Source organism: Micropterus dolomieu, linkage group LG18 (assembly GCF_021292245.1).
Source record: "Micropterus dolomieu isolate WLL.071019.BEF.003 ecotype Adirondacks linkage group LG18, ASM2129224v1, whole genome shotgun sequence".
NCBI classification, from domain to species: domain Eukaryota; kingdom Metazoa; phylum Chordata; class Actinopteri; order Centrarchiformes; family Centrarchidae; genus Micropterus; species Micropterus dolomieu.
In genome coordinates this window covers 2,679,299-2,690,654 of record NC_060167.1, presented here as the reverse complement: position 1 = coordinate 2,690,654, position 11,356 = coordinate 2,679,299, and the positions used below count along the sequence as shown (strand labels likewise).

The 11,356-nt window shown below is 42.6% G+C and overlaps 3 protein-coding genes across 3 annotated transcripts in view; 2 read left to right on the top strand and 1 right to left on the bottom strand.

Moving 5' to 3' along the window:
* The window catches only part of LOC123956647 (nuclear factor 7, brain-like), a 167,305-nt gene that overhangs the window by 288 nt on the left and 155,661 nt on the right, over positions 1–11,356 (top strand). The gene's annotated exons all lie outside the window — the stretch shown is intronic.
* Positions 55–689, top strand: LOC123956958 (nuclear factor 7, ovary-like). Its single transcript, XM_046029532.1, has one exon. The coding sequence runs from the start codon at positions 138–140 to the stop codon at positions 687–689; it is 552 nt and encodes a 183-aa protein (XP_045885488.1). The 5' UTR covers positions 55–137.
* oser1 (oxidative stress responsive serine-rich 1) lies at positions 6,849–10,898 on the bottom strand. The gene is made up of 4 exons (XM_046029004.1): positions 10,462–10,898; positions 9,578–9,687; positions 9,086–9,202; positions 6,849–8,238 (listed from the first exon to the last, which is right to left on the bottom strand). The coding sequence occupies exons 2-4, from the start codon at positions 9,652–9,654 to the stop codon at positions 7,302–7,304; spliced, it is 1,131 nt and encodes a 376-aa protein (XP_045884960.1). The 5' UTR covers positions 9,655–9,687; positions 10,462–10,898; the 3' UTR covers positions 6,849–7,301.

Genomic DNA, 11,356 nt, shown 5'->3' with positions numbered 1-11,356 from the left:
CATTCCTGCTCAACTACAAAGCTGCAGTGGAAAGAGTCCAGCAGCGCCCCCTGCTGGATGATCCACAGCTGCCCTCAGGAGCTCTGATAGACCAGGCCAAACACCTGGGCAACCTGGCCTTCAACATCTGGAACAAGATGAAGGACATGGTCTCCTACACTCCTCTCATTCTGGACCCAAACACTGCTCATCCAAGACTCATCCTGTCTGAAGATCTGACCAGTGTGAGACTCGGAGAGAGACAGCAGCTTCCTGACAATCCAGAGAGGTTTGATGAACTCCGCTCTGTCCTGGGCTCTGAAGGCTTTAACTCAGGGACTCACAGCTGGGATGTCGAGGTTGGAGACAGTACAGTCTGGTTTCTGGGTGTGTCAGCAGAGTCTGTCCAGAGAAAGGGAGACAACATAGAGTCTGGATTATGGGTAATTGAGTTCTTTGAAGGTAAATACTCAGCATGGTCACCACCAGCTCCACCCACTGTTCTCAGAGTTCAGAAGAAGCCCCAGAGGATCAGAGTGGATCTGGACTGGAACAGAGGAAAGCTGTCGTTCTCTGATCCTGATACTAACACACACATACACACCTTCACACACACTTTCACTGAGAGGATGTTTCCATCCATTTACACTTTAGATGAGTTGAAGCTGTCAGCAGTGAAGGTCTGTGTGACAGTGGAACAGAGCAGTTAGAGATAAAGAGGATGATTATATTCATGATGTATTATTATTTCATTATATATTATATATCATTCACAACCAAGTCATAATGACAACAGGAAAACTTGGAAATCCTACCAAACATGGATTAGCTCAGTTGGTAGAGTGCAAGTCTCTTACTTAGAAGGTGTGAATGTGTTTGATCTGCACACCAGGCGAGTACATTTTCTTTCCCTCTTCAACAATTCACTTATGAAGACACTTTCACGTGCTCACAATAAAGCATGTGCTGCAGTAGTACTAGTTCCTGTTCACGTCTTATCTGAGGACAGGAATATTTTATTTATGGAGCTATTTAAACTCTTTCAACCTAGATTCAGATTTATCTACTGATTATCATAATTGATTGTTTGGTTTGTAAAAATTCTGCCGTCTCAGTTACCCAGAGCCCAAAGTGACGCCTTCACGATGTTTGTTGAGTCCAACCAACAGTCCAAACCTCAACGCTAACAAACATTACAGTTATTACAATCATCGAGAGGAAAAGCAAGCATTAACATCTGTAGCATACATGTGGTAAGGCTACTAAATTACCACACAATATAGAGTTGCTAATTTATGATACGACCAGATTATTGTGAAGTAAAAAGTGTAGCTGCTTTTCTAAGAGTAAAATTAAGAGAAAATTATCTTAAATCTGTTCAGGGACCGATATCTTAATATACAATCTTTATAAGAATAGCTGCTCATCTGTACTATCTCTGTTGGAAACATATTCGAGAATTTCAATACCCTTTCCATAATATCCATGAATTAGAACCAGAATTCTTCTATGAATTGTCCCTGCAAGACTCACACACAAGTCCAATATTGATAACTTTAGAAACTAATAATTGTTCTAGATTCACTTAAAATTTAATATAACTTCATAGCCATCCATATATTAATTATGTTACCATGATGCAATATAGCTGATCTAAGAACAGGAACATGGTACGAGGCTTGGCTTAATTACATAAAGTTTAGAGAACTTATAAAGTAAGGTGATTAATGTAATGTGATAATTTTGAAATAAATGACACCCTTATTTAGTAAATCTTCAGCTAAACTAATTAAAGTATCCAAAGACAAACAGACATGTTCAAAACATATATAAATAATAATAATAATAAAAATATTAATTAAAGCAATAGTTGGTGTCTGTAACCGACTGGATGTAGATTTCTACTTTTGATGTTTCTTTGTTTTGATGGGTCCGATGGTCCTGTTTTCACAGCTTTATTAGCTATTGTTAGCTTTAGTTCAATTATTGGCTCAGGTTAGAGGGGACAACTCAGATCCTATGACCCTTTGTGGGTTGGTCTAGAGGACCTAGGTTCCTTTTGTTAATTTTGTCCGGCTCATCATTCTGCTGTTATTCATTGTTTTTATGTAAAATGTTTTTCTGAGGGTCAGAATATTAAAATTAATGATAGACACCGGAGTAAATGCTTTTACTAAAGAAAGTAAAAAGACTAACATTAGGATTAAACAAACCTTGAACTTGAAACTATTTCCCTTGATCAGAATCAAACTCTACTTTCCTTTCCTCCATTAATATACAGTTCAGATTCTAAAATCAAAGGTTATCACCTAGATGTTCACCATTAGACAAGAGTTTTAGTAGAATAAATATAAAATAGAATATTTGATTAATGAAAACTGTTCATTTATATTGATAAATTAAGAGGGAGTGGTCAGAATAATTGAGTGCTAATTATCAGTTTATTACATTTTAATCCTTAATGCATTGAAATCTACTGCTACAGAATGTTGTAACCAGTACTATCAGATTTCCACCAATACAATTTTGCTGAAAAATGACATCTTATGGTTTGACTCAAAAATGACATCTTACGTTTCCTAAGTGAATTTTAAAGTTACTGTTTTCAGGTTTTAAGTGTAGTGTGTTATGATGAGAATAACAATCTCTGCAACTTAAAAAATGTGCAATCAGTTTAGAAGTTAAGCATGTCTTACTGCTGCAGAAATGATTAATTTCACTTATTTGTTTCCATATTTCCCTCTGGGTGTGATGGTTTAAAGCGCCAGGTACTGCTGGCTTCTGATTGGACAAAAACTGGACTCAATGTTTCATTTTTACATTAAGGTTTAAATATTTATATTCGCTGATTTTGAATTAATACCAATTTATTGCCTAATAGAATGAAGCATTTTCATCATTTCAAATGTTAAAGTTAGATCAATACTTTATGTATGATAAATGGGAGTCACATGAGCTTTACCTTAAAGGGGTTTAAATGTTTAATTTTATGTATCATGCTATATGAACATACCAATTATGATAATAAGGGTTAGACATTTTAGTTTTCATATTCATTAGAAATTATGCTTATGTATCAGATGATTGTAGTGTTTGTATGATTGAGTTTAGCAGTAAGTGCATGTGGGACTTTTTCCTCTGATTGCTACAATTGAGGTTTTTCTCCATTTTGCACTGTTTAGGGAGTGTAGCTGGTCTCAAATATAGAGAAGTGGGTGTTTTTGGCTGTGAGCATGCGACCTGTAACCTCTGTCAGTGACTTAATAATGATAAAAAGTCTTATCATTATTATTGGTTTAGAGCAGAATAATCTTTGGTGTCACAGCCACTGTTGGGCTGCACGGAGACAGAGCTTATGGGACGTGTGTAGCTAGATTTGTAAGGTTTCTTACATTTCCATATTTACAATAATCATTCTAACTATATTAATATAACAACAGAAATTGTTTTAGGTTGGAAAATGGATTTTATATTCACTGGCCAAGGATAATGTTGATTTAAATGTTTGTGATTTTGAACTGCTGTGATTGACTATTGAAAATGTACCAACCAAACTCTGAAGATGTCCTGACAGGTCCATAACATTTAGCAGAGGTTTTAATAACTGGGTTCCCAAATTTATAAAGGGTTTAGTGATAAAAAAAAAGGAGGGAACTGTTGAGAATATTTCTTAGGTGTCTTAATTGATGTAACAGGGAAAGGTAAGACAGGTCTAGCTTAGAGTAATTTAGCTGACCCCATTAGTGTTTCTGACATTTATGGCTTCAGGCATTTCTCACATGTACTTGTCCTTGTCAAGGAGACAACAATAGACAGATATCAGTGTTCTCTGGGAATCTGAATTGACGTGTTCACATGTTGTATGCTGGCACTGTGTCTCCTCTGCCGGGCTCAATAAACCGTGCTATGTTAAGTCTTCATCAGTCTCTGAAATTTCTTCACACCTGAACCTGGCTCACAATATTTCTTCAACGGTTGGAAGTTCACTCATTGAAACTGTATCGTCAGTAAAATCACAGGAGAGTCCTCATATCTCTACACGTCTCAGCAACGAAGCCGACAAGTCAAATGTTCCTGTTGTAAACGTGAGTTTTGATTTAAAAAGAATCCACAAATCTGTCCTGAGACGCCAGCAGAGCTCTTGTTGACCTCTGTTGATGACTACCCGGTAACCGGCAGCTCTTGTAGAAGCAGCAGCTGGTAGCTCCTTCAAACTGCTACACTTTTGTTTTTTATCTGTTTTTTCCAGCTTTATTGCCAAAACACGCGTTACCTCTGACATAAATACAGTCATTGGAAGATGAAGACAGGTGTTTTGGATTAAAGAGCACCAGACCACGATCCACCCGACCCAAACAACCGGACCAGGCAACACGGCGGTGATCGCTCAGAGGAGAGGAAATAGAGCCAGGATAGGAGCCACGCTGGCCCAGCTTGGAATCCTAAAGAGCCGGTCTGGAAGAAATGGGACTCATGTTGACCAAACAACAGAATTCAGAGACTGTTGTGCTCACATCGTTACAGAGACCTGCCCCATCAACATCCTGGATCAAGCACTCGGCAGGTGGTCCATGTTCCAAGCCAGGGACAGACTGGTAGTAAAAAATGGCCCTGGACTTTGATCCAGACCGGCCCACCAGAACCAGTAGGCTACTACTTTAAAAAGGCATGGCCGTAAACAGCTTTGAGGTCACGAGGTCCGGACCTCCGTAATTATATTTAGTCTATAGCCTATGACAGTAAGATACTCTAATGCTATTTTGAAGAAATATTCATTGATGAAATAGGCTTTTTGATTGGGGGTCTGGGGGTCGTCCCCTAAAGACTTTGAGCATATTTAAATCGGAAAAAAAAAATCGAAGCTCAATATGTGGCGTTCTGTCACGAACCCCCGGTCGTGACCCTGGCCTTCTTGCTGGTATGCGTGTGAATGTAGTTTTTGAGTTCTTTTTCCCTTTTGGTATGTCTGCTGTGTGCTTGGTGTGTTTTGGTTTTGCATCTGTCTAACTGTTCTGGTAGAGTGCAAGTCTCTTACTTAGAAGGTTATGTGTTTGATCTGCACACCAGGCGAGTACATTTTCTTTCCCTCTTCAACAATTCAATTATGAAGACACTTTGACGTGCTCACAATAAAGCATGAGCTGCAGTAGTCATAACTTCTTATCCTTCATCATGTCATCGCTCAAAAGCATGTTTCAGGTGTGAGCTCACCTGTCTCTGTGTTTCTACACTGAACCCATTAAAGACCCATCTGGAGCTCTCTTATATTCATTTACATACATTTATGAGTAAAGGTGAGGGGTTCTTACTTTCATCGCTCAGTTCAAACCTTTGCCTCGTAGCGGTTTGATAAAAACAGGCTCAGTGAGCTCTACCGAAGCCTCGGGCCTGATTCAACTTACTCTATGATTTTTTTTATTTATTTTATGAAGTAATTAGGTTTTGTATTTTGTGCTTAATTGAATAAAGAGTATGTTACAACTGTAACTTCAACTGTGTGGCAGAATAAGTTGAGTGAAAAACACTGTCAGCCATGCAGACACACACTCACCTTTAACAGGAACATGTACAGTGTCGGCTGAAGGCTGAATGGCTTCTGTTCTCACCTCACTGATGGAAAGAAGTCAAACCACAGACTGTTCTGTGTTTCCGTCACGCTCCGAGCGTGCTCCTATCAGCAGTCTCTGTGCAACAGCCCGCTGAAAGCCCCTGAAGACACAAACTCTTTTCTCGTAACTTCATCAGCAGTCACAAGTAACTAAATACATGAGGTTTCTTTAGGTAGGGTTCTACAAACATCTGTGAAAGAATGAGCCGCTCTCAGGAGCTCAGTCAATTCAAGTGTGGTACTGTGATAGGTTTCGTGAAATGTCCTCACTACTAAATATTCCCTGGTCAACTGTTAGTGGTATTATAACAAAGTGTAAGCCATGTGGTGGTAGGCCACATAATATCACAGAGACAGTGCGCAGAAGTCGCCAACTTTCTGCAGAGTCAATAGCTACAGACCTCAGATTGTAGTGTGGCCTTCGGATTAGCTCAGGAACAGTGCGTTGAGAGGTCAATGGAACGGGTTTCCACGGCCGAGCAGCTGCTTCCAAGCCCTACATCACCAAGTGCAATGAAGAGCATCAGATGCAGCGGTGTAAAACACGCCGCCACTGGGCAATAGAGCGGTGGAGACGTGTTCTCTGGAGTGATGAATCACACTTCTCTGCCTGGCAATCCGGTGGACGAGTCTGGGTTTGGCGGTTGCCAGGAGAACGGTACTTGCCTGAATGCACTGCGCCAAGTGTAAAGTTTGGTGGAGGGGGCATCATGGTGTGGGGTTGTTTTTCAGAGGTTGGCACCTTAGTTCCAGTGAAAGGAACTGTTAATGGATACAAAGACGGGTTTGGTGTGGAGTCCTGACCTCAACCCGACAGAACACCTTTGGGATGATCTAGAGCAGAGACAGCGAGCCAGGCGTCCTCGTCCAACATCTGTGCCTGACAAATGTGCTTCTAGAAGAATGGTCCCATGAACACACTCCTAAACCTTGTGGACAGCCTGCTCAGAAAAGCTGTTACAGCTGCAAAGGGTGATGCCAACTCCATATTAAACCCTACAGATTAATAATGGGATGTCATTAACCTTCATGTGCAGGTAAAGGCAGGCGACCAAAAACATTTGGTAATATAGAGCACATTAAGAAATTATATTTACTCAATTATTCAGTAAAACCATGTTACTGTGACTTGGCCACTGACAGATAACATCAAACACTGCTGTTATTCAACGTGAAGAATTAACTAACATAAAAACGACCCCAGATTATTAGTTGCCGGCGTTACTTGCGGTTCTCCTTTGACTGAAGAGACGACGACACGTTTTCCAACACAGTTTGCTCCTTTTATTGAGTGAAATGAAAACCAGACAGGCGACTTTTCAAGGTCACAACACCACAAACACTTGGCATTACACGTCTGCATGTTCCTACGATTATCTCCCTCAGAGACCCTGCACCAAAAAGCTTTGGCAACTTCCATTTGTAAACTGAAAATCAAACCTGAAAACAAAACAAAACTCCATGTAGAAAGTCAAAATTAATGAGAAACAGATGGCGTAATTTGTCAGTTTTAGTAAAATGAGCGGGGTGAGGGGGGGTGGACACATTTCAACCTGCGTTAAAATCAGTTAAAGTTGTATAATTAAACTTTCATGCCAGATCCAGTTTCTACCCTCTACTGACATTCCTTCGAGGCCACCTTTTCTCTCAACAACAGAAAAAAATCTCTTATTATTCTATTATGATTTCATAATTATATATATTTTTTTACTTTTTAAGTGTACATCATCTCAGCCATGTGTGACATCTTCTTGGGGATGTAGAGATAATACTCCATGTAGCCAGAAAGGTCCTCTATCGTGATGTCGTCTACGTAGGCTCGTGCCTGCTCCGAACACGAGCGAGGGGAGCCCGACGTAGACGACGACGATGACGGAGCCGTGGCGGCAGTGCTGTTGGTGCCGAGTGTTCTGGTGGGGTCCTCGTGGCCCGGCAGGCTCCTCTCGCACTCGGAGATGACATTGCGGAGCCCCGTGAAGGAGTACACCTCCACGCCGTGCCAGCCCTGATGACTGGTCTGGCACTGGCACTGAGATTCGGCCCCCTGCGGGCTCTTTTCCTGGGAGTCTGAACTATTCCTCCAGCCACAGGAGCAGGGAGCCTGGGGGCCTTCTGCGGAGCCGCTACTGTGGAGCTCGGATAAAGCCCGGAAGTCAGCGGCGTCTGCTGGTCCGGTTATCCGAGGTGCTCCGGCTCCGGACTCTGCTCCGTCACAGGCACTTTTCTCCTCGGTCGACCGGGCTTCTCCGGAGCTTCCTCCATCCTGCCGGGTTGATGTCGCGACAGTAGCAATGACAGCGGGGATCTCTTGTAAGGACGGCGAGGAAACCACAGCCCCGATATGCGTCTCATACCCAGCACAAGACCCAAAAACCAGAGGCGAGATGTGGCTGGGAGAGCCCGAAGAAGAAGAGAGCTCTTTCTGGGCCGGGACGGCTGCAGAGGAGGCGCTTCTTCCTTCGACTGCAGGACGAGGCTCAGAGGCTTCAGGCACGGCCAGGCGCTGGTGCTTCAGGCAGCCACTAGGGGTCGACAGTGCAGAGGCTGCAGTGGAGCTGCAGTAGGTGAACTTCGGAGGGTGGAGGATGGGGGACTTGGACCTCCGACGCCGCTGGCTTCTGGACGCTCCTCTAGATGTTTTCCTCATGCAGCTAAAGACGGAGGGAAAAGGAACAGGAGGGCAAGAAGAGAAAGAAAATGGAGAGATAATGATTATGTTGCACTGATGTGACACTTTTACATTTTGTTTGTGTTATTAAGTCGAATGTGTCTGTTTCTTGGTGCCAATTGCGACTTGGATGTGGCTGTAAACACCATTTACAAGTTGGTGGCATCACATTTATGTTTCAGAGATTATTTCCAGCTTCAGAGGCGGATTCTGTCTGTCAGCAGCTGTGCAGGTGTATCTGCTCATAAACAGCTCATAGGTCGCTTTTTATAGCACATAAAAGTCTTTACAACATATTTATGGTAGAGCCCTTGTGACTTATGATTTCCTAATTACACATTGCTTTATTTATCAGTCGGCTGCTTAAATTGCACACAAAACGATCTTTTCTGTGTATTGGAACTTAGTGTTTAGTACAAATAAGACGACTGGTGTTGGTACATAAAGTGTCAGTATGTTGTGGAGTATTTTTATCACAATTCATCAGCCACGTCTAAAATGTTCTACTAGAGTCTAAAATATGTTTGTTTGTTGTCAGACAAGGACGGTGGGACCTCATCAGACCCAAAACCTTCACCAGCCAGGTCATAGATTCACAACACAAAGAGTGTTTCACATTTTCTGCTGATACAGAAACGTGTCTGTTTAACATCAGCCAGAAAAAAAGATGCACCAAGGTGCATCGATAATTATTTTATTATCACATCGCAGTCCTCTGAATCATAATCCAATCGAATGGCGAGATTCACACCCCTACTGCCTACTTTCGTCAGAGCCTGAACAATAAATTAAACTTTTTGTTCACAAGACGACACTCCCATTCAACTTACCCGTGCCAGTTGTCCTTCGGGCAGCCGAGTTTGGGCTTCGCTCCGCTGGTGTCAAGACAAGCGCGTGATGCTACTCTGGGAGCCAACGCCTCCGAAACACTCACCGCTCCAGGTAAACTGCAGAGAGGGGGAGACAAACATATAAACATTTCCAGAATAAAACCAGTTCCACAGGATCTCTTGGACAGATTTCTTGACAAAGAGCGTAATCCTTCACATACATCACAGTGTTATACTCAGGTTTACGTGTGAGGTGACATCGCAGTGATTGAAGCCTACAAACTGAATTACTTCATAATGAGACATTAAAACAAACTACAATAACAGTCTTGCTTTTCACTGAGAAGAATAAAACCACTCCCTAATATGAGTAATGTTGAGTTATTGCTGCCACGTTGGCACCAGCCAGCATTTACAGTATGTGGCAACAACAAACAGCAGCAGCAGCCGAGAACATGAGTCAAGAAGCCGGAGACTCAGTCTGTTATTTACCTCTCAGCATCAACCCTCAGCTTCTTGAAGGCCGTCTGCAGCGTTTCCTCTTCGCAGTCCTTCCCTCCTGCCTCCATGGTGGGAGGAGGCCGCTCTGACCAGCCACCCAGCTGCAACACAAACACAGTGATTCATCACTAATGTGTGTTATCATGTAGGCAATAAAACAATAATATCACAATATAATTATCCTCAAGAACAATTTAATAAGTTTGATTTAATTCATTTGAATCACGAACGAATCTGCATTTACTTCTTTTTACGTGTGCACAATTCATTAAGTTAACATTTTGGCCGTTTCTATGGCTACTAGCTGGCTTAAATCTTGCAGGTTAAATGGCAGGAATCTGAGCGGGAATCCACTGACAAGTTTCCACAACACAAGGACAAAAAATATTACAGTTGCATTAAACCATCCTAGTACAGTACAGGAAATACAGCCCGGACAGGAGAACTTAATATTCTGACTACACAACACTGACTTACAGAGAACAAGTACGTTAAAACTGAGATGCTGTCTGACATATTGATTGGTAATTTGCTCATGTAGCATTGTTCAATAGTCCCTGCCAGTTCTGTTTACCACATCACATCACGTGAGCTAATGGAGACACAAACATGTTTCTGGAGCCAATAAAACACAAACTGAAGGTTAAACTGTGTTTTAATTATTTAACGTTATGCTGCTGAGAGTCTACATGAACTGTAAACTCAATAATCCCTCAACAAACCCACACAGACAGAATCAGCTGCCACCGCTTGTAAACAGAGGATTTCATAAGCACCCACCCTGTTGGCTAGTGCTAGTTTCTGTAGCTGCTAAGCTAACAGGCTAGCTGGCGTCGTTATAAACGATTCTTAAAAGTTTAAAACACAAGACTCACGGTTCAGGATATCCTGGTCGCAGTGCAGAGAGATATGCCCAGTGCATACAGGGTGTTTCCCTCCCAGCAGGCCCCTGGATGTTGACTAGCCAGCGAGGCTAACGGCAGCTAAGCTAAGCTAAAGTGACTGACAGGCTAGCCGTAGCTAGCTTGAAGGTTTGCTCCGTAGAGTCTCCGCGAAAACACGACCTGCGCCTTTATTTAAAGAAAGAAAACCCGCGTCCGGATGGCTGGACTCGTCTCTGAGAGCCGCTCCGGAGTATTTAACCCACCGGGGACCAGCAGCGGACACAAACAGGTCGCTTACAGGAGACTTTTCTTTCTTCGGCTTGTTTACAGACGAACCGCAGTGACTCTGCAACAACGCTGCTGACGTCAGCGGCCAGAAACACGCACCGTGACGTCACCGTCTGATATTGGGAAACATCTCGCGCAGCAGGATCGATACAGACACGTCTTTTACACACAGAGTCTCTGGGAGGCCGAAGAGACGAAACGCGAGCAGCGTTACATCTCTGTTATATAACAGAGATCAATATGTGAGTTTCTGTCCCCTCAGAGGGGCGTGGCCTTCAGCTGGACTCCAGACACAACACATTACTGTCGGGAATTAAAAGACTCTGCAGACCTGATTTCCTCGGGCAGGCTGTTCCAGAGCCTCGGGGCCCTGACAGCAAACGCTCTGTCCCCTTTAGTTTTCAGTCGAGACTCTGGAACAGACAACAGACCTCTGCCCGAGGATCTCAAGGTACGTGCTGGTGCGTATGGGACTAAAAGGTCAGAAATATAACAAGGCGAGAGGCCATGAAGAGCTTTAAAAGTGATCAATAGAATTTTAAAGTCAATTCTAAAACATACTGGGAGCCAGTGTAATGAAGCTAAAATAGGAGTAATG

Bases quoted from the DNA above. Each gene is read 5' to 3' on its own strand.
- oser1 (XM_046029004.1), bottom strand. From the start codon at position 9,654: ATGGAGGCAGGAGGGAAGGACTGCGAAGAGGAAACGCTGCAGACGGCC. The intron at 9,203-9,577 runs GTAAATAACAGA...CCCTCTCTGCAG, and splicing joins CTGAGGGTTGATGCTGAGAG to TTTACCTGGAGCGGTGAGTG. The intron at 8,239-9,085 runs GTAAGTTGAATG...CTCCGTCTTTAG, and splicing joins CCGAAGGACAACTGGCACGG to CTGCATGAGGAAAACATCTA.
- LOC123956958 (XM_046029532.1), top strand. From the start codon at position 138: ATGAAGGACATGGTCTCCTACACTCCTCTCATTCTGGACCCAAACACT.